This window comes from Microtus pennsylvanicus, chromosome 5 (assembly GCF_037038515.1).
Source record: "Microtus pennsylvanicus isolate mMicPen1 chromosome 5, mMicPen1.hap1, whole genome shotgun sequence".
Classification (NCBI taxonomy): Eukaryota; Metazoa; Chordata; class Mammalia; order Rodentia; family Cricetidae; genus Microtus; species Microtus pennsylvanicus.
This window is the reverse complement of record NC_134583.1, coordinates 135,138,290-135,161,822: the sequence shown is the minus strand read 5'-3', so window position 1 is coordinate 135,161,822 and position 23,533 is coordinate 135,138,290. Positions and strand designations below refer to the sequence as shown.

General features: G+C 45.6%; 1 protein-coding gene across 4 annotated transcripts in view; it reads left to right on the top strand.

Moving 5' to 3' along the window:
- Positions 1-23,533, top strand: part of Ablim1 (actin binding LIM protein 1) — a 293,795-nt gene that overhangs the window by 151,054 nt on the left and 119,208 nt on the right. For all 4 annotated transcript variants that reach the window (XM_075974520.1, XM_075974519.1, XM_075974517.1 and 1 more), the window contains exon 2: positions 6,490-6,624. In XM_075974520.1, coding sequence (XP_075830635.1) covers positions 6,490-6,624 — 135 coding nt within the window. The remainder of the gene's footprint in view (positions 1-6,489; positions 6,625-23,533) is intronic.

The following is a 23,533-nucleotide window of genomic DNA, read 5'->3' as shown; positions in this document are numbered from 1 at the left end:
GAGGACTTTAAAGTCATCGAGTGTCCTGTCGTAGCAAAGGCTGGGTGGGCATTTCTGAATATTCCAGAAGACCCAGAGCACAGCCATTCCTGAGTGTTTATCGTCTTGTCTCATACATGTCCGGGATCTTCCCTGCTCTGAGGTTTTCATTTCACACGGTCCTCCGAGTTTCATGTCTGTCTCCAAGAGGGATGTAACACGGGAAATTGAGACTGGTTCTGGGTGCAGGGTGGGCTCTGTAATGGCTCTGCCTAAGGACACCAAAGGTTGCTGGGATCTCCTCATCCCTGCATTGGAGTTTCAGAGGTGTGGTCCTGCCACTTTATTTACTATGAAAGTGAACCCACAGCCTCCTGGACACAGCTTACAGCAGTAGGTAGTGTTGTCAGAGGGCCTGAAGACTCCCCAAACTTCATACCATGCCCTAGAAAAATCTGCATCTCAGGCCTGGATTCTTTGGTTTTGTTGTTATTCAGAAAGGGTAGAACTGTGCTTCTGGGGTTCCCTGCACTTCCCCCATTTGCCAATAAGATAAACAAGCCCTGGAAGATTATCACACACACCCCTCCCTTTCCCTCAGGCTCCTTCAGCTCTCCCCACCACCATTCCAGGGTAAATCATTGACCACTGAAACAGTGGAAGAGCTGGGAAGGCTGGGCACGGGGCACACCAGCCAATAACTGGAATGTGTGTTCTTCATTCCTCAGTTTTCCCGGTCAGTAGGAGAAGCAGAGACCACCCAGGCTCTGATGGAATCATTAGAGTGAGAATTAGCAGGAGAGCCTGGAGCAGACGCAGCGAGGGCAGCTCTGAGCTATAGAGCAGGCAGCTTTTCAGCCCTCACTGGTGCAAACACTGCCATTCACTTGGTAGTAATCAAACCTTCAAAGATAGCCACAGAAAACAGAAGTCTTTGTTCACCTTGTAAAAGTAGGGAGGTTCTTTTGTCTACACTGATTTAGTTAGGATAAAATACACAAGGGCTTTGTCCTGTTCTTCTGATAAGAGATCCTATTTCTTCGCTCGTGAGTTAGGTGTGTGTGTGTATGTCTGTGTGTGTGTGTTTTGCATGCACACACGTGAGCTTAGGCTGCCAGATGAAGGAAAGACAGGTAAACGGTCTGGTCTGCCCATTTCTGGTTGAAGGTGAAAGTCTTCCCCAGGCATGGAAGCCTTCAGGTTTAACACACCTATCTGAAAGGAAATGCTTGCAGAAAAGCAGTTGGTCTCCCCTCTGACCTCGAGGGGTGCTGATGCTGGTCTCTGCTCTGACCTCAGGGAATGCAGACAGTGGTCTCCCCTCTGACCTTGGAGAATGCAGACATTGGTCTCCCCTCTGACCTCAAGGGGTGCTGATGCAGGTCTCCGCTCTGACCTCAAGGAATGCAGGCTTTGGTTTCCCTTCTGACCTTGGGGGCAGTTGCCAGCCTTTCAGCTGGCCCTTTTATTCACATGCACAGAAGAGCCCAGAGAGGCGGGTTCCTTTCCTCTCTTTGTGAGTCAGCCTGACTGGCTTGCTTAGCAATCTGAAATGGAGAGTCAGAAGTCTCAAGTTTCTCACTCCCTGTTTAAGGGATGTCCCGTGTTGTCACATTGTTTCTGAAGAGGATGGGTCCTGCTGGCTGTGGTGACGCACACCTGTAGGGTACACAGAAGAGGGTGGTCTTGAGAGGTGTGCTGTAACTCCTAACTCTTTTCAGTAGGCCCACTCAGTAATAATGACGCTGACATTAAGGGCACGATGGCTCAGGGGTTAAGACCCACACCTGTTTCTCAGAGGACCCGAGTTTGGGTTCCCAGGACCCATATGGGACCTCCCACAACCACCTGAAACTCCAGCTCCAGGGATCCATTGCTCTCTTCTGGCCTCCGTGGATAACTGCACTCACAAATACACCCCCCACGCACAGATAAATACACTCACAAACACACCCTCCCCCCACACACATAAATACACTCACATGCACACCCTACACACATAAATACACTCACATGCACACCCCCCCCACACACATAAATACACTCACATGCACACCCCACACACATAAATACACTCACATGCACACCCCACACACATAAATACACTCACATGCACACCCCACACACATAAGTATACTCACATGCACACCCCCTCACACACACACATAAACACAATCACATGCACACACCCGCACACACATAAATACACTCACATGCACCACCCCTTCACATACACATAAATATACTCACATGCACACACCCGCACACACATAAATATATTCACATGCACCACCCCCTCACATACACACACATAAATACACTCACATGCACCACCCACTCACACCCCCCCCACAAATACACTCACATGCACCACCTCCTCACATATAAATACACTCACATGCACCACCCCCTCACACATAAATACACTCACATGCACACACTCCCACACACATAAATACACTCACATGCACACACTCCCACACACATAAATACACTCACATGCACCACCCCCTCACACATAAATACACTCACATGCACACACTCCCACACACATAAATACACTCACATGCACCACCCCCTCACACATAAATACACTCACATGCACACACTCCCACACACATAAATACACTCACATGCACACACTCCCACACACATAAATACACTCACATGCACACACTCCCACACACATAAATACACTCACATGCACCACCTCCTCACACATAAATACACTCACATGCACACACTCCCACACACATAAATACACTCACATGCACCACCCCCTCACACATAAATACACTCACATGCACACACTCCCACACACATAAATAAACTCACATGCACCACCCCCTCACACATAAATACACTCACATGCACCACCCCCTCACACATAAATACACTCACATGCACCACCCCCTCACACATAAATACACTCACATGCACACACTCCCACACACATAAATACACTCACATGCACACACTCCCACACACATAAATACATTCACATGCACACACTCCCACACACATAAATACACTCACATGCACCACCTCCTCACATATAAATACACTCACATGCACACACTCCCACACACATAAATACACTCACATGCACACACTCCCACACACATAAATACACTCACATGCACCACCTTCTCACACATAAATACACTCACATGCACACACTCCCACACACATAAATACACTTACATGCATACCCCCCACACATAAATACACTCACATGCACCCCCTGCACCCCCCTACATAAATACAAAGACTTTTTAGAAAAGAATCCCGAGGTTCTTCATCTGGAGAAAGTGGAAGAATTGCCCGAGGGATTGACTAGGAAGAGATTCTTGACCCCTACTCCTGGGCAATGTTGGGAGGGACTGCACGTTTTAAATTATTTTTGTTTATTGTTTGTCTTAGTGTTTTGAGCTGAGGAATCGTCATGTTCAGGCTCTGATCTCCGTGTCAACCTTTCTAGGACTGGACTCAGGACATGTAACCACATGGCTGCTTGTTAGAATTTTCTGATCAACACATAGTGATTGTGTGTACTTATGAAATACAGTGTGACATTTAAAAACTAGTGGATGTATGTTGTATGACCAGTTGTGGCATTTGGCATATCTGTTACCTGGGACACTTGCCGTTCCTGTGCACTGGGGACATGTCGTATCCTGTCTACCTGCTGCTGTCTTGAAATACTCAGCTGTCAACAATAGTTACTCTGGTGTGCCTTACTATACCGGAAGCCATTCCTCATGCCTGACAGCTCTCTGGAAGTGTTAACCATCCTCTCTCCACCCTCCGTTACCCACATCATTCCTAGGTTCTAGTAGCCATGATTCCATTGTCCACCTCCATGAGGTCAATGTATAAATTTGAGAACACATGGCATGCGTCTTTCTGAATCCGACTTTGACCTCTTAACGTAATGTCCTCCTGTTCCATTCATGTTGCTGTAAGAGACCAAATTTCATTCTTTTTGTGGATAAATAATATTCCATTGTGTAGATAGATATAGCATGGTCTTTATCCATTTCTTGGCTGTTGGCAGATTGCTCATTAACGTGACTCCATTTCCTTTGGGTGTCTGTCTGTGTTTGGATTGTTAGTTGGAACCGCCATAGTATCTTCTAGAACACTAATTTACATGCTGGACAACTGAGTCTATGAGTTCTCTTTTTCCAGGAGACTTGCCCCCAGCATTGTAAACTTTTTTATCTTTTATATGACAGCCTTTGGAGATATGATAGCATCTGCCTTTCTAAGTACGTAGCACAAGGATTTCTAATTCAAGGGTTGCACAATTACTTTGGCGATAACCAAGGTCCTGGGCCCACCTAGAGACACCTTTTCCTCATACACTGTCCGTGTTCTCTCTAAAAGCCAAACTCTAGAGGTACTTTCAGAATAGTGCACAAAATTGGCTAAATAAATATCTTGCTTGTAATAACTTCCTGTCTTATCCTAATAGTCTGGAAGGAGCATGGTAGGTCCAGAAGGGAACATAGGTTTAGAAGGGCAGGAACATAGTAGGTCCAGAAGGGCAGGAACATAATAGGCCCAGAAGGGTGGGAATATAGTAGGTTCAGAAGGGCAGGAACATAGTAGGTCCAGAAGGGCCGAGGTGTGGACCTTTGCACTCAAGCTAGCTGTTACTTTGAGAGCGCTGCTCAGCATCTCTGAAGCCCAACTTCCTCATCCACCAATGGGAACACTGTTGCTCATCCCACTGCCAGGCAAGGGTGGTGCAGCTGGAATAAAATGGCTGATGCGTAAGCACCATGCCCAGGGTTAGAATGATACCCAGTGGGGATAAACTTGCTGGAAAACAGGAGTTAACTGGAGGAAAATGAGAGGCTCACAGTCCCCCCCCCCCCCCCCCGCTCCCGACCCCGGCAGCAGCAGGTGCTCTTGAAAGAACCTCTCCCTCTCTCTTAATGCCAGCGTGAATAGATTTGGGGCTTTGACATCCATTGCTCTCGGAGATCTTGATAGCATGCATGCCCTTCCTTAATGCCCGTAGAACACGTGAATTTGGTGGTAAACATAGAGAGATCTTATCAGGTAGATGAAAGAATGCAGGTGGCTTGTGATGTTGGGTTCCAGCCTCCAGGTATTCTTCAGATCTAGGCTAAGATGCTAAGAATTTGGGTGGTATGTTTAGCTTGAAACCATACCTGCTCCTGACCAAACCTCACAAGAAGAACCTTGTTCTCCAGAAAGGGGGTCAGGAACACGCTGTTTGCACCATCATGCCTAAACTTTTTTCAGCAAATGAGGACGGGGGACATTCTGTACAGAACAACACGCTATTTTATATTATATATATATATATATATATTATATATATATAATATATATATATTGTGCTTTTATATAGAACAACATGCTATTATATATACCATGCTCTTCTACACGCATCAGCTTCTCACTCTAAAGTCCTTCCTATGTCGGGTCTTAGCAGTCTCTCATGAGTTGCCCAGTGTGGTTTTCCTACTTGACAAACATTAAAAAATGTTGTTGCTCCTTGTGTTGGTTAAGTGCAGAGTCCCTGAATGTCACATGGGTTCTAAGGCTCTTCAGCAGCAAAGGAAGTGGCTGGCAGCAAGCAGCTACTGACATTCTCTGGCCAAGGAACCTGCAAGAGACACAAACCTTGTGGTTGCTGGAAGCCAGGTGCTGTCTCATTGCCTCCCTCCTGTCCCTTTGCAATTAGTTCAGGCGCCTGCACCCAGCTCTGAGCCCAGGCAGGCAAATTAGCTCTCATTTTCTGAAAACTGCGTTATGGATCTAAGAGAATAATCTCTGTGTGCCCCTTCATTCACACCCAGCTGGTCAGGTCCCCTTTGTCTTACAGACAAGGGAGCAGGTTGTGTGCAGAGGGTTCTCAGGTTCACAGCTTGTTATTTCTAAGCGTTTGCTCATAGTATATGTGAGGAACTGTGTACGCCATGAGAGTCTCCTTATGGGCCTCCAGTAGGTTAGACGAGTCCCCAGATTAATAGAAGATGTCTCTGGTGATGGACGGCAGTGAGAAACTGTCTGACACAGCCTAAGTCGTTACCAACGCATGAGAGTTCTGTGACAGTGGGAGCTGGATCATGAAGCACAATTAGGAAAGAAACCAAACAGACGGCAAGAAATGGAACCTAGGCTTTACAGGGATGCCTGCTGGGATGGGCTGAGTCAGCAGGATGCCACAAATACTGATTGCAAAATCCTAAGTGAAACGGGATTGTGTTTGTGCAATCTGTAGTTCTTGAGAAGTTGAGGCAGAAGACAGTGTGTGTGTCCCCAATGGACTGTTCAGGCTGCCACTGACACATACAGCTGTGGAGCCAAGATCATGGGGTGTGGTGTGTGTGCCCACCTCATGCTTCTTGAATGGCCGTGTGGCTCATTTTCCACTGTGTGCCAGTAACAGTCGTAACAGTCACACATTCTTGCAAAGAGTTTTCTAGACATTTTTCCTTTTTACCTAAATCTTTTGCTGTTTCTTTTTAGTGGCCCATCCTCAGGACCCTCACCACTCATCAGAGAAGCCTGTCATTCACTGCCATAAATGTGGGGAGCCATGCAAGGGCGAAGTGCTTCGCGTCCAGACCAAGCATTTCCATATCAAATGCTTCACCTGCAAAGGTACAGTACCTCCAGCATCCTGCCCAGCGGCGTGTAGCCATCAGTAGGCATCTGAATGCTACCCCAGGCCCCTGGGTGAGATCTGAATGCTTTAAGAAGTTTTTAACTCATTCTTCTCTAGTTGGGGAATAGATTAGACCAGACCCTCTCAAGGCAAAGTCTTGGGTCATTAATTGAGGTCCTGATCCCAGGGGTGGGGGCTTTGAAAAATACAATGAAGTTTTTGAGATTTTTGTATTCCCTTTCTTCTCTCTATGAAAGAAGAGATTCTCAGTAACTTTGCTACCCATTATTTATGGAAGGACTGGAAAACTTTCCCTATGAGATGGCTGTTACTATGAGATACCTGGTGCTTAGAGAGACAGGTCAGTGGTTAGGAGCACTTTCTGTTCTTGCAGAGGACCCACATGGTGGCTGTAACTCCAGTTCCATGGGATCTGGCACCCACTTTGGACTCAGTGAACACATCATGTGTGTGCTTCGTATGTACACATGCAGACAAACGTTCATACTCAAAAACTTTTAAAAAACACAAAAATCCCATTAAATAAAAGATTGGACACTAAGTCACTGTGTGTGTATGTGTCTGTATGTGTGTGGGTGTGACTGTGTGTGTGTGTCTGTATGTGTGTGGGTGTGACTGTGTGTGTATGTGTCTGTATGTGTGTGGGTGTGACTGTGTGTGTATGTGTGTGTATGTGTGTGGGTGTGACTGTGTGTGTATGTGTCTGTATGTGTGTGGGTGTGACTGTGTGTGTATGTGTGTGTATGTGTGTGGGTGTGACTGTGTGTATGTGTCTGTATGTGTGTGGGTGTGTGCACATGTCAAGACACAAAAATTTATCCTTCATACAGAAAAGCAACTCCCATCCAAATGATATCCTTAACACTGTTGTCCATGAGACCATGTCCTGCAGCCAGCACAGGCTGGCTAGTTAGTGTAGGTACTCTGAAATGCCATATCAGTGTACGTCAGGGGAAGGAGAGTACTTGGTGTGTGTTTTGAGACACGGGTCACTGGGCTTCCGGAAGTGTCTGGGTGCTCGGGATATTCATGTGAGCAATGCAGGAAGAGAGGAATGTGAACCTCCGATCCTGCTCCCTGGTGCATGCGAGCAATGCAGGAAGAGAGGAACGTGAACCTCTGAGCCACTCCCTGGTGCATGCTAGCAGTGCAGGAAGAGAGGAACGTGAACCTCCGAGCCTGCTCCCTGGTTTCCCTTTGCGCCTCCCTGTGCTCAGCACCTCGTTCCTGGACACCAGGCTTCCCTTTCAGCATCTTAGGTGCGAACTCTGCTCTGCTACTTAAGCCACCTGTTCCCACAACTAAATTTATTTAAAAGAAGTGTTTTAATGCATGCGCTATATACAGGGATTATTTGATCCTTCTTGTTAAGAAACCTCTGGAGTAAGTATGGTCAGCTGGAGTTTTCCCACAGCCCGCGTGATCCTTAGAAAGCGTGGGCCATTCCCAGGGTGCCAAGTGTACAGTGCACCATAAAGCCGAGTCCTGATTTGCCAGTAGGCAGTGAGGCCAAGTCACGTGTCTCTCTGTGGCTCAGTGCCCTATTTATGAAATTACATACTGAACCATGTGCTAGCACATAGGCTTGCATATGCTGTATCCAGGTAACCACAGATATATACAGCACAGAACCTGGATGAGCTCGGCTTCCTAGAGAGCGTGTCTGAGAAACTGGGTTCTGATTCTACTCAGTTTGGATAACTTGGGGTCAGCATTTTATTTTGACCTTTTGTTCATCAGTTTCCAGAGACGCAGCCTCAAGATCAGACATGAAATAAATACAACAAAGCAGCTAAGCATGTCATATGTCTGGTACTTCCAGTGAACTCGGACAATGTCAGCTTCAGACCTGGTGGTCACTGTACCTACTTTGAGGGACTCAAACACAGTCCCCTGTCCCCTGATGACTCCTTGGTTTCCTTATTCTCTAGTTTAAATCCAGTGGCTGAGTATAGCTTCTTTACATTGGAAAACTGCACCGTGTACCTTGCTTCCTGCTGTAAATGAGTTCCTAAAGCATCGAGTTTTTTCCTTAGACTGAATTCTATTTTTAGAGCATGTGCTGTTTCTTAGGAATTATTTGGCAATTTAACAAAAAGTTGCTAAAGCGAAGAACTCATCTATTCTTGTCAATTTATATCTTCTCACACTTAGTCTGTCAGGATTTGCTACTTTGTGTCCCAGCCCTATGGGGTTTATGTTTTCCTGTTGAAGGTGATGGAAGCTCCCATAAGACACCATGTAGGGGATCTGTGGCTTTCCTAAACATTCTAAAGATGCATCCATCAGTACACAGAGCCATGTATGCAACTCAAACTATTCTAATAGACGTGTTAGAAAGGTGACAGGGGGCAGACACACTTTGTTTTCATAATATATTTCTGTGTCAAAATAATATTTTAGTTAGAATACAACTGTAGCATGAATAATAAAAACCCAGAGACAGATATTGGGGTTCAAGCTGAAGATCAGAAAAGGAAAGCAGCCAGCCACTAGAGAGTTCTTATCTCTACCAAGGCTTAGACAAACAAAGGGGTGATTCTATATTCAGAGTGACTGTAGACTGCAATGCTCTCCACTAAGCCTAAAGCTGCAATGAACTCTTGTCTGCTTCTGCCTTCTATACCTCTCTCCACCAAGGCGCATCACTCCTGTCTCCACCTCCCTAGTGCTGGGATTAAAGGCGCGTGACTACCAGGTGCTGGGATTACCTGTATGTGAGTTTTGATTCTCTTTTTAGACAGATTCACTCTCGTATAGCCCAGGGTGGCCTTGAGTCCGAGATTAAAGGTGTGTGTCACCTCTCCCTGGTCGCTAGTGGCTTAGCTCTGCACTCTGATCTCCAGGCAAGCTTTACTTGTTAAACCACAAATAAAATAGCACTACATGCAACTATTGAGCTATCTGCCTTTTTCTCACTCTAGCTTGGCACACGTCAGTTTGGACTCTTCCTACTGTGAGTGCCTAAAAGCCACCTGTGGGTACATGGTCACTACTGAGCCATGCCACAGATTCCTGGAAACTTTCATCCTTTGTGGTCTCTCATTCCAAATTCTTTCTGGGGTCAAATTCTCAGACTTCCTGTAGAAGGCCAAGTGTTGCTTCAGTCCACATTGGCCATTGCTGTTTCCCAACCACTGGCCCCAGGCAGTGGGGATTTTTATTGTTGTTTGTTTTTAGCAGATTTTACTGAGTATCTGGAGGTAGAATGTGAACCGGTGGGGAACAGGTGGCAGCAGCCGTCAGGCTATCTGCAGCTCCGTGAACTTCTCGTTGGTCGGGGTCTGTCTTCTGCCTCTTCATCCTTTCCTTTCTTTGCTTCATTTTTCTTGAATTTTTAAAAAGGTATTTTATGCTTATAGATGGTTTGTTTACATGTGTGTCTGTGCACCACATACGTGTAGTAACCACAGAGGCCAGGAGAGGGCATTGAATCCATGGAACTGAAGTTACAGACTGTGCAAGCCACCATGTGGGTACTGGATTTGAACCCAGGTCCTCTGGAAGAGAAATCAGTGCCTTACTGGCTGAGCCATCTCTCCTCTCCCACTTCTTTTTTCAATTAAAATGTTTTTAGAGCAATTTTAGACTTACAGAATTTTTTTTAAAGCATCATGTACAAGCAGGGCCATTTTTCAATCTGCTATCTTTTGATAGGACTCAATAACCCTCCACAGAGACATCCCTACAACCCCTGGGATCAGGGTGAGGGGGTCTGGAGGGGGCAGCAATGCTGTCTTTCCCAGGCACCTGGGGTCCTTACACACCTGTTTCATGTTTTTCCAGTCACAGCCGCCGAAATCTAGCTGTGCTGTTCAGATAACTAGTGAGCCAGGTCCTGGGATGGAAGATTCCAGGCCAGAGCACTTGCCAGACCAGCAGGGCTCTGCCCCCTCCCTGCTCTCACCCCTCACCCAGGCCACTCCCCCCCTTGCTCTCACCCCTCACCCAGCCCCCCCCCCTCCACACATGCGCACATTCTGTCCACAGCTTTAGTTCTTGAGGGTTGTTTTCTGCAAACAGAGAGAGCTAGATCTCAGTGACAGAGGAAAAATGAATGATTTCTGCTTTTTGGCCAGTGTCCTTTCTCCCTTCTCTCAAGGCCATTTTTTAAAAATCTTTTAAAATATTCAGTTTTAAGTTCCAAACTGGAATAAGATAAGTGTTCAGTACATATACTCCAAATGAATGAATGAAATGTTTATAGTTCAGTGATAGACTAATTATAGATCATTACTCCTAAATTACTCCAGCTAAGACACTAAGACTTGATTGCGTTAATGTTTGGGAGTGGGGCAAAGAAGTTGTTTGTTTGTATGCTTCCCAGCATGGCATTTCTTACACAGTGAGAAAATTATTAGCCTAAAATTATTTTTCACCCTATCTAATGTCATGAAACCAAAGGTCTTTATAACCTCTTAAGTCCCCAGGAGTGATTCCGCCATTCACACTTACCTACACTGTTTAATATTTCTCTGAAATAGTCTCCGTATTTTTCCTTAGATTGTTTCTATGTGGAGAAGTGATACTGGCAATCAATTTTTTGCCCTGTTATACACTTGCTTTTCCAAATAATTATACTTCTTAAGAAGAGTGCTGACTTCAGCAGACATTGCGGGACTGGGGCTGTCGCTGAGTTGGTTGGCTGCATACCCAGCATTATGGAGCCCTGGGTTCAGCCCCGAGTGCTTTAGAAATGCATCGTGGTGGCACTTGCCTGGCAGTCCCTCGGGATGACACTCAGGAAGTGGAGGCAGGGGAATCAGAATCTCAGGGTCATCCTCAGCTGAGCAGCGAATTTGAAACTAGCCTGGACTACACGAGACTCTGTCTCCAAAAAAAGTAAATTAGAAAAGGACATTAAGTAAATAGCAGTAGTGAGTGGATGGCCAAACATGGTCAAGGAAATACCTGAACGACACGGGCTATGACATTATGTTATCAAACACTTTGACTGCTATGGCAATTTTACTCTGCCACTAATTACATTGAGGGAGTGAATTTTCATCACCATTTGAAAGTCATGTAGGAGCTGACTGTACCTAGGGTATCCCCCCACCTACCCCTTATTTTGTTCAGAGCAATGATTTTAGATTTTATTTCTGTTTTTTATTATTGTGTGTGTCTGTATGAGCATATGCCTCATATGTGTGGTGCCCATGGAGGCCAGAAGAGGGCCTCAGAGCTCCTGGGGCTTCCTAAAAACTGAGCCAACTCTCCATCCCCAAAGCAAGGGTTTTGATTGTGTCTAGTGAAGTATTTTACACCAATGAGAGAAAAACAACAAAACTCAGAGTCTTTGATAAGATCTACCAAGACCTTAAAACTTTTTGACCACATTTAAATACAAAAAGAAACACTTGGTGTGGCCTTCATTAGTGGTGGAAGCAAGCAGCATTTCGATATAGCTTCAGTGGCCCGAACACTGTTGTCCTCAGTCTTTCTCCCTGGAGACTTGCTGCTGGCCACAGGAACTAGAGAAAGGTGTTTGTGATGAATATGGGGCCTGCAGGTAATTTTCTGTTATGTCTAGAAGTTTCTAGAACTAAGTTCCACTTTACGAGTGTCACAGTAGCAGAACCTCCAGAGAGGAGGTGGGAGAGCCCCGTCAAAGTCGTGTGTTAGGAGGCTCCATGTGTCACACAGTTTGAAAGCTGGAGATGGGTTTGACATAAACTCCTCAGAGCGGAGTTTCTTGGTGGTCTGCCCTGGTTCTGGTAGACCAATCAGCATCCGGCCTTTTCCCCAGCCTTACTGACTGCTCCAATCAGCGCTTGATGACCTGTCTGGAGACAGGGGCATGACTGCTAATACAGAGACAGAGGAGGGTACCCCAGTGTGCTTGTGAATTCTCAATCCAGCAGAAGAAGCCAGGACCCAGAATTTGCTCCCACACAGCTGCCCTGGGATATCCCAGGCCCATCGTGAGGTACTGGCTGCAAAGAGTTCTCAGACAGAAAAGAGGCAGGATGATGTAGGGTTACACAACTATGGTTTGTTGAATGTCATACAGACCAAACCATGCTGCTGTGACAATGCTCTGAGATTTGGGGAGGAAAGATGAGCCTGTGCGTGGTTTAGGGCAAACGTGACTTCATCCTTGCTGGAAAGCGCCGGGTTTATCTAAGGTGGACATCACAGCGCTAGGGACATCCCTGGACGTCTGTCCAGCCATAAAGCTCCACACACCACAGCCGCTGTGAGCGTGCATCACTCATACCTCTGCTCATTGTCCCTCCGAGTAGTTTGTCCACTTTAAGTAGCTTGCTAGAAAACGATGGTGGAAAATGGGACGAGGGTTTCTCAGGGACACTGGTAGAGTTACAACTCGAGACGGCTGCAGTCTTGTGGTTCAGGATCAGTCATTCGTCTCTACCACGAGTTCAGGCTGGAAAACTAAAGTCGCAGTGGATGACTCTATCGGCATTTGTGAATCCGGATCATCAATGGGAACATTTGCTTACTCAGCAAGCACTCTTAGAGTGCTCAGCTACACAGAATAAGTTCTGCGTGATTAAGTTGCGCATGTTAATTAGGACTTGTCTGTGCCTTCGCAGGGGTGTTAGTCGGAAATCCATACAGTCAGATACAACTCAGCCACAGTGATGGGTAAGATCAAGGGACAGTGACAGGCTCTGTGTGAGAGATGATGCAAGCTCACAGCACTAAGGCTGCCATGAGGTTCTTGTTGTGAAAATACCCCGAAGAAAGCAACTTGGAGGAGAAAGGGTTTATTTTGGCTCCAATTTCAAGGTCCATCCAGCATGGTGGTGGATCATGGCAGCAGGAGCTTGCCATGGTCACATCGTGTTCACAGTCCGGAAACAGAGAGTGATGGATGCATTTTACATCAACATGGTCACAAGACTGTGGAGACAAGAGGCGAAAGGCGATGGCTTCAAAGGGAAGCCCTGGAGCTGCTCAGGGATGGAACGTGCTGAGGAGAAGGGAAGCCCTTGAGCTGCTCAGGGATGGAATGTGCTGAGGAGCAGACTTGACCTGGAATCCCCTGCGGAATGGGTCTCTGAACATGCCTTTAGGAGAGTATCTGGATTGCTTTAAGTGAGATGGGAAGGGCTTACCCATGGGGGTGGCACCGTTTCACGGGTCCTGGCGTGTGTATGGTGGAAAAGGGATCTGAGAGGCACCATTTATTCATTCATCCTTCTCCCAGAAGGAACAGAGGCCAGGGGCTTTGTGTGTTTGTAGCAAGGGAAGGGACAGGTGGTCAGAAGGGTCTCTCCACTCACTGCCATCTCCAAGAGGAAACCTTTGAGCTGCTACGAAAACAACAACAGCCAAACCAAAACACCAAAGCCAAAACAGCAGAGGCTTCGTTAGTCCAAAGAGCAGATTTACAAAGCACGATTAATAAAAACTCAGAGATAGAAATTGGGGTTCAACCTAAAGACCAGAGAAGCAAAGCAACCAGCCACTGGCTCTTACCTCTACCTCAATCTAAAATGGTGATCCTGCCTCCAAGAATCTCAGAATGAGACTGTCTGAGAGCTGTCTCCTCTCGTTTCTAATCCTCTCTAGGGCTGCGATTAAAGGCATGCACCACTGGAATTAAAGTCATGCACCTCCTTGTTTCTATTGCAAACTAATGTGGCTATTGGGATTAAAGGTGTGTGTCACCACTGCCTGGTCTGTAGGGCTGATCAGTGGGGCTGTGTTACTCTCTGATCTTCAGGCAAGTTTTATTTATTAAAATACAAATGAAATATCACTACAGATTTACTTTTTTTCTTTTTTACTAAAATTGACTTCATTTCTGCAGAAGTAAGCCTGGGAATATTGACACGTGAGATCTTCACATCCTGGCCCTGTGAAATGCAGAGTATCTCACAGCCATCAGGTCAGAGTTCAGGGCTACGGGGTCAAAGGCCACGGTAGTAGTTACTCTTGCCGTTGTCATCACTGAGTACCTGACAAGAAGGGAAGGCGGCAGGACCATGGGGCAGCTACGTTCAGTATCCCTAGAAACCAGACAAGATGTGCGCCCAAGCTATACAACCTGGATGCCGGTCCTTAGAAACTCACTTCTCTAGCAAGGCTGGGCCTCCTTAGAGGTCCCACAGTCTTAGAGAACACCAGCCCCAGCTGGCAAGTAAGGATTCAGGTACATTTCACATCCAGCCCCAACAGTTGTATAAGGTACAGTAAGGTTGGGAAAACTGGAGATCTGGAGGGAAGGAAGCGGGGGATGAGTATAACCAGGGCAGAAAGCTGGGCAGGTACAGGTGAGTGAGATGCACGCGCCCTCTCGGTTCATGCAGAACTCAGTGGTCTGGGATGTTGCTAAGGGGACAAGAGGTGTCCACCAAGCGTGCATGTTCCCTCACAGCTTCCTAACCCACCAGGACCAGAAAGAGGCTGTGTGCTCCGTGTGGGCAGGAGGCGTAGAGGACAGAGGTGCGCTATGGTTGATAGGACATCGATTTTAGCACAAAATTTCTAATAGGAATAAAGGACACCATAGTGTTTTCTTATCATTTAAAAGATGGCATTTTCGGGCTTGTGAGACAGCTCCATGTGTAAGGACGCTTGCCACAGAGCAGGACACCCTGAGCTAGGGTCTCGGGACCCACAGGGTGTCGGAGAGAACCAACTCCTGAAAGACAGACCCTGCCCTCCACGTGTGTGCGGTGACACACACGAACCATCATAAACATTTAAAGATAAAAGATGGCACGTTAGTGTTAATTATAAAAGCTTTATTTCTTTTCAAAGGAATGGAGCTAGTTTTCTATGTTATTTTTAGTTACATCATTTGAGACTTCTGAACACTGATCGTCTGTGGGCGATATCCTATCACGTGAGCACTTCTGGGTTAGTGCTGGAAGACACCCTCCCATAGAACCACATTCCAGCAGATAATTGTCACTTGGCTATGGGTTAGAGAGTGTGGAAAAATGGTATTTAGATAGCTTTTAAGAACTTCTTGCCCAAATGGCTATCAAACTCCATAACGAGCCTCTTTGATGCTCATCTTCTTCTTGAATTAGATTGGTGCTGCCAGGAGCAGACGTGTCTCATTGTCATGAAAAGCCCTACGTTATTAAAACATTTAAAATGCCATATTTTTTAGTCTTGAAAAGATATGAAGAATGCCTGTCTGAAATATATCTGTGCACATCTAGAAAATCTAACTAACATGACTACAAGCTTGGCTATTATCAATGATTATCCATTAACAACCTATATTTCCTAATTATACATTACATTTTAAAAAATGAACTACACAATCACAATACCTTAATCAAGATTAGAAATATGCATATACATATAACAAAATTGACCTTAAATCCATACCAATGCAAATTATTTATATCTATATCATATCCCCCTTTAAATGTAAAAGAACATTTATAAACTATATTTGGGAATATGGGTGCAGTTATTTCTCTCCAAACTGCTTCATGCTGAATGGGTGTGCTGTTATTTAGGTCTTGTTGTAATAGGAGCGGCGGGGCTGCGTCCCCAGCACCAGGGCAGCCTCGCTAGCTTATGCCCCGAAATAACAACACACAAACTGTATTCTTTTAAATACTGCCCGGCCCATTAGTTTCAGCCTCTTAACCCATTTCTAATAATCTATGTAGCACCACGAGGTGCGCTTACCAGGAAAGATTCAGCATGTCTGACCTGGTGGCTGGCTGCATCGCCATCTGCCTCAGAGAGCAGAGCTATCACTTCTGCCCGGGAGAGGGGAGCATGGAGTCTCCGAGCTCACTTCCTCTTCCTCCCAGCATTCTGTTCTGTTTACTCCACCCACCTATGTTCTAACCAATAAAATGGGCCAAGGAAGTTTCTTTATTTTTTAACCAATGACCTTCCTCCATCAAGGTCTTTTATGGTATAACCTGTTGCTAGGTTCATCTCAGTCGGCAGTTGAGCAAAGTAATTTTTTGAGGGTGTTTTTTCAGCAACCTTTTAGGAGGGTGTGGTCTATCATACCATATTGGGATAGAAACAATCCACAGGGTCTCATCTTCTGTGAAAACAAAAGAAGAAACTCCTTTCCAAAGCATCATATCCTTAGACCCAAATTTTGAAGTCATAATACCCTTTTGGTTCAGTTTGGCAGCCCATACAATAAAATGTCTCTCTGTAATTAGCTCCTTTACAGTCAAAAGATTTAAAGAAAACACAATAATACAAAGAATCCAGACTGTGAATTTTTCATTTTTACGTGGCTTATTTTTACTCTATCAGTTTACTTTATTTTGTCTCTTTAAAGACTTTACCCTTTTAACTTTATTTTTTATATATATATATTTTTCTCTCTCAAGCCTACGTACACTCATCCAACAGTGTGATCCATTTAGTGGTCTTCTATGTCTGAAATCTGTTTTATTGTGAATCTGTAATTTTTTTACTATTTAGGAGCATTTCTTAAAATGTTAAGCACGTCTTAAAAACTTAAGTTGTACCATGTAGGGGTAATATGGTACCGCCTGTTTACTGCCAGTCTAAACCTTAATTGTGCTGTTATTACGGTAATTATGATAGTTTCTGCCTGAGACCAGCACAGTTCAGCATGGCGGAGCTGAGCCGCTCCTGCCTCAGAGCCACACACAGTTCCAGGCACTCAGCAGTCCACAGTGAAGCAAGCACCCTCCAGCCGGCTGTAGCTCACCTTATTTGTGCTTCTCCTGTGCTCATTTTCAGTCCTAAAACTTTATGTTAAGGTAATTTCTGCTATGGTGAAATACTTTCATGCTTGTGTTAGAATTCTGGATGGCACCTTTATTTCTTGAGCTGCTCATAAGCAAGTTTGTTTGCACATGAAATTTTACAACATGTTCTAAGATACTACTGTGTTGTCAACAATTTAGATTTATTGAACAGCGGTTCCGAAAGCACCCCTTCTCACCAGGCCTCTTCAGATCATATCTCCAAATTCTGTGTTATCTAGAAACCCCCAAAAGCATTACTTTGGAGCCCATCCCACTATCTGGTTGGCTTTGTATCTTCCCTCGCAGAAATGATCATGGATTCTGATTTGCATTTCGAAGCCCATGAAAAGCCATTGCGATCCAGTTTTGAGGCTTAGCATCTGAGTCTAAGCACTTGCAAGAGTTATTTCTGGCAGAAGCGGCCCCCGCACATCGTTGTTGGCGAGAGTTGTTCCGCTATTTTGAGCACTGAACTACAGCGATGGCCCTTCTGAGCCACCTTCTGAGGCCACTTCAAGCACACTGTTCTGCTTCCAACGCTGAAGGACGTCTGAGTGGTGGGGACAATTGCAAAACACAGCCTTTCTCGTCTTGATAAAGTAAAGCCATGAAGAAAATAAATGTAAAGAAATCACTGGAGGAGCTGGGAGGATGTTTCTGTGGCTGAGGGCCTGAGGTTGTTGAACCCTCAGCACCCACATGAGCTTGCCTGCCTGTGACCCCAGAACCAGGAAAGCAGAGATAGGAGCATCATCAAGCTTTCTGGCATACACTTCAGAGACCAGAGGAGGATGCCTGGGGTCCCACTCCATCAGTTTCCATCTTATTCCTTTGACACAGGGTCTCTTGTTGAGCCTTAGCTGGATGGGGCAGTACTGGGCATTGAACCTAAGGTCTTACGTATTCTAGGCAAGTGTTCTGCCGCTGAGCTACAATCCCAGCTCCTCATGCTGTGTCCTGTGATGGACTGACGGCCATCTTCCCTAGAAAGTAAAGCGAGGACCCACCCAAGGCTGCAGGTCCCCATTAAAATTCCTAAGGCTCGTGTTTCCCAGGTCTTGTCTCAGTGCTCTGAGCTGGCCAGGCTCACTTGCAGTCAGCAGCCCACAGAGAGAAGCAGCCCCCAGCTGCAGACGGGGAAAGGTCTTCCACCTGACATCCCTGCACTCACCTTCACACAGGTTAAAGTCTGGCTCTTTTTGCAAAACTCTTTCAGTATGAAGTTTTGACTGGCTGGTGGAACATCACTGGGATGGATTTGTTGTGGCATTGAATGAGCTGCGGCCTTGAGAAGGCTGGAGACGCTTCAGCAGCCCAGCTCACGCCACTGGAGCTCCGTTCTCCCCCACCCCACCCCGCCCCCGGGCCTGCCGCCTCCACACTTTGTTCCTCTCCTGTTCCAGGGTATTTTTGCAGCCCAGGCAGCTCTTGTTCATTTGTTATTTTAAGATTTAAGCTTTTTTAAAAAATGGGACTGTTACTAATTTCACAACTTTCATATAAAAATTCTTGGATGTACGACTCCCCACTTAACCAGTAAATTTTCCTCGTTGGTTTGTAGAGGGTGGATTCACGAATGTAACATCAACCAGGCACAAGGCTGTTGGTAGCCAGGCTTCGGGGATGGTGAAGCGGGCACTGAGAGTGAGGAGCACTTTAATAATTGATCCTGGAAAAGAAGGCGTGGGCCTTTGTGCTGGCAGCCTGGGGTTTTAATGAGAGGAATCTGTAGTTTTCCTTGGAATTATGTCAATTAGACTAGTATACATATTTCCATTTGAATTTAACCTCACCAGATCACTGAGATTGTGATCGTGAAGATGGGGAATGTTTGTCTTGTGCTTTAGCCCTAGAGCTCCTTAGGCAGTGAGATGACTCAGGGCTAAAAGGCACCTGCAGTGTGAGCCTCAGCATCTGCTGGAGGGAGAGCCAGCTCTCCCAAATTGCTGGCCTGCACACATGTTGTGGTGTGTGCACACACATGCACACAAAATAAATGAAACAATAACAATGTGGGTGGAGAGATGGCCCAACAGTTAAAGGCCCCTGTGCCCTTCCAGAGGACGCATGTTCGGTGCCCAACATTCCCGTCAGGAGGCTCACAATTGCCTGGAGCACCAGAGCTGAGGACCAGACTCTCTCCTAACCTCTGTGAATACCCACACACTTAGCATCTGTGTATGTGCGTGCACACACGCACGCACACACACATAGTGTACACACAAACAATTTTTTAATAATATAGTAATAAAAATGTTTTAAAGTTCTGCTGAAATTCATTTAGTACTCATTTTCAGATACTCTGATAAAAAAAAGAGCGGCGGCTGAGTCAGAGTGTAATGTCTGTGGGCGCCTACAAACTCAGGATGAGCGTGTCAAGGACTTGCACTCTTCATTAGTGAGGACCTGCAGCATGGTAAAGCTGCTTACATGGAGAACTAAAGGCACAGTGGCCTTCCAAACAGACTGTCAGACTGTCAGCGATGGCTGCGGGGGTGTGGGGCTGGGGGAGCTGAGCAGAGCCCTACTGAATCGCCCCGGGCAGAAAAGGAATCCGAATCCAAATTTGGGGTCTTTAATCAGCAATCAAGAGACTTGTCAAACACTCACTTGGTTCCTGGATAATGCGATGACCCTAAGAGCTGCTAGTTAACGTCCCAGGTTGACACCGAGAGAATGAGACTTATTCCCTTTTCTTTGTGACCAAGTTTTGGGTAGTTATTTTTTAAAGGACTTATTTATTTTTACTTAATGTGTGTGAGTGTTTGCCTGTGTGTATATATGTGCACCACATGTGTGTAGCACCTATGTGTATGTATGCACACCACAAGGGTGTAGCACTGTGTATGTATGCACACCACAGAGGTATAACACCTATGTGTATGTATACATACCACATGGATATAGCACCTATAAGTATGTGGCACCTATGTGTATGTATGCACACCACATGGATGTAGCACCTATGCATATGTATGTGTACCACGTGGATGTAGCTCCTATGTGTATGTATGCACACCTCAGGAACTATATGCTGACACACCATGTGGGTGCACATAAACCCTAACCTGTACGCTACCACACCGTGTGGATGCGCATGCGCCACTGAATTGTCGACTTAAAAATGACTAAGATGATGACTCAGATGTTCGTGCATGTTTTCACAACTAATAGGAATTTTTAAAAATGCACTGATTGGCAGGTGTGTAAAAGTTAATTCTTCTTCACCTTCCTGAGACAGTCAACTTTAATAGTCCCGTTTTGTGAGTGCTCTCGCTCTCTCTCGCTCTCTCTCGCTCCCTCTCTCCCTCTCTGCACTCCCTCCCCCTCTCCCTTTCTTGTTTATAAAAGCGCCTGTAGAGGTCTCTCAGCATTGAGTTCCTAACGTTCTTCACTCTGTGATCTTCCTGCTTCTCTCTTGGTGATCAATCACCGGCGATGATTGGTCTAACCCACTGTACTGCCAGCCCTCTGACTCACCCAACCATGATTGATTCTTCTGTTTGCTCCGCTGATGGGAATTTAGGCTGTGGCCAGTTTTTGGCGAATTCTTTTCCTGGCAACAGAAGCACTGTTTTAATAAAATTGCTTCCATGCAGGAGGGCAATGCTAAGGCAAGAAGTTAGGGGAGGAATGGATCCCAGAGATGTTCACTGGGGAAGTAGCCTGGCTGTTTGAAAACGCTGGTGAGAGAGTGTAGATGCTGCTAGAGATTGACAGGGAGCCAGGGTTAGTGGGTGGAAGTACCACAGAGGAGCCCAGGGGACAGGGAAGCTAGCAGAGGCTGCATTTTAGGAAGACATGCTGTCTGTGCCCTGCTCAGTTACAACCATGGTCAAAAGCTTGCAGGGGTCACACATCAGAGATCCTGAATATCAGATATTTTCATTATGATTCATAACCAGAGGAAAATTATAGTTATAAAGTAGCAATGAAAATAATTTTGTGGTGGGGGAGTCACCACAACAAGAGGAACTGTATTAAAGGGTCACAGTGTTGGGGAGGTTGAGAACCACGGCTCTAAATAGAGACCACTGGTTGAGAATCCTTTGCTCAACTATCGCAGTTGAAGGAGGCAGAGGTCTGTTCTCAGGGAGGGAATGGTGTCTGGGAGTTCCCTGTGCTTAGGGTCCTTGAGGAGGAGATAAAAAGAAGACTCCAATTACATCACCATCATTCTAGTCTTAGATGACACTGTGATGCTAAGTAGCTTCTAGTTCTGCTGCGTGGACTTTTCCTGCCACTCCCCGGTGTGTGTGCTGTAGACGTTTGCCCCTTTAAACCATTTGCCTCATCATCTGAACCATGACAAATAATGCTAGAGTTGTTGGGTAAGCCAGCATGGCTCTGAAATTCAGAGAAAAGTCAGATCGAGTCTTAACAGGGCAGTTTGTCGTCTCTCAACTGTAAGGCTATGTTAGGTTCTCGATATTACAGTTTGATTAAAAAGAGCTTGTGTCTGTTTCACAAAGCCACGTGATCCAGACAGAGAAGCCCACACAGAGGCACCCCAAGGGAGCAGTAAGCAGAAAGGACTTTTAAAGTATTCAGGTTAGCTCCGAGAGGGGCTGGGTGATCTGTTTCAGCATGAGGTCACCTCGGTCTGCTCGTGAGGTAGCTGGGACTTTTATTCCCAGCCCAGGTGACTGGAGAACAGAGGCAATGGCATCGTTTGCCACTTCTCACAGCTGTGAGAAATAGGCTTAAAGGGACCAGTGAGTCATCAGAATTGCCGATGACTCCCAGGAGAGAACTTGGTGGGAACTTGCCAAGTGTGAAGCAGTATTCAACTTAATGATACTGTGTTCTTCTCTGTGTTATATTAGAGGCCATGCTTGCAGGTTCCTGAAGAAGCAATCCAAAGGAGTATAGATAGAGACTCGTGGCCGTAAGGTGCTCTGTCATCCTGAAGGTGCATAGCTATAAGATCTCTGAAGGGCTTTCTGAGTGTTGGGTGATGGCGCCCAGCTACCCACTCCACAAGGATTGTCTGTGCCCTAAGAATCTGTGGTCAGGACTAGGCTAGTCCTTGAGCTCTCGGTGTGAGGACCTCGGATGCAGAAAGAGATGTTGACAGTTCCCGGAGGAGAAAGCCTTTCTGAGAAGATGGTCACAGCATTATTTATAGGGTGGCTGGTTTCCAGTAAATGGTCTTTGTCCATCAGCTGAGGTTACTTAGTTACGGTTTTTAAGAAGGAAGCCAGAGCTACGGAGTTGGTCTAAACAAGGACCAGTGAGTCCTCATGGAAAGCTGTTTGTGGTTTCGGTGTCACCCTGACTCCTCCGGGTTCTACTGATAGGGGTGGGGGGAGTTACTGAGGTCATGACCCCACTGTGCTACACTGCTTCATTAGATCAGGGTTCTTAACCTTTTTCTACTCCAAACACTTAACACCTATGAAATTTTTATAGTACTCTGAGTAGCTAAGTATTTAAAATAAGTTTATAAATCATTTACTAATAATTAATAATAAAGAAATATATTTTAAAACAATTGTTACACATTTTACCACTTATTGAAATCTAAAGTGAATTTATATACTAATAGGATAGTATGCTTGTTTATTTTTACATAAAGAATTAAATATTGGCTGAATATTTGAGCTGTGGGACAACAAGCATCTTCACTGTTTCTCGGAGTTCATCAATATTTTGATTTTATAATCATCGGTGCCGAGAATGCCTCACTGCATAAATGCATGGGACAAAGTGGCAAAAGTGCATTTAAAGGCATTTCAGAAGTTACTGGAATTCTGTCCTAATGTCAAGCCAAAATTCATTTAATGGTTGCTCTTTGTGAAAATCAAGTCAGCAACTGAATCAGGAATTAAAAAAAAAAATCAAGCACTCACTCTAAAATGGCCATTAGGATTAATATCCGATACTTACATGCATGCATTGGGAAAAAGTCTTTGTCTCTCGTTACTAAACTGTTGTTTCTGTAAGAGCAGAAAGCATTGTGTGTACGGTGAAAACAAACAACACCGCAATCGCTAACACACGGTAGCTGTGAACTGAGTGGAGCGGGTCCCACAGCATGTTTGTCCTGCGTGGCTGGCGAGCACAGGACAAAGTGCACATATGTTGTTCAGACTCAAGGTCACAGGGAAGTCTCTCACCCACTGTGGGTGACTGGCACCTCAGACTCAGGCTCACTGCACAATTGATTTTGAATTAATTTTTGGTCCTTACATGTTCAGAA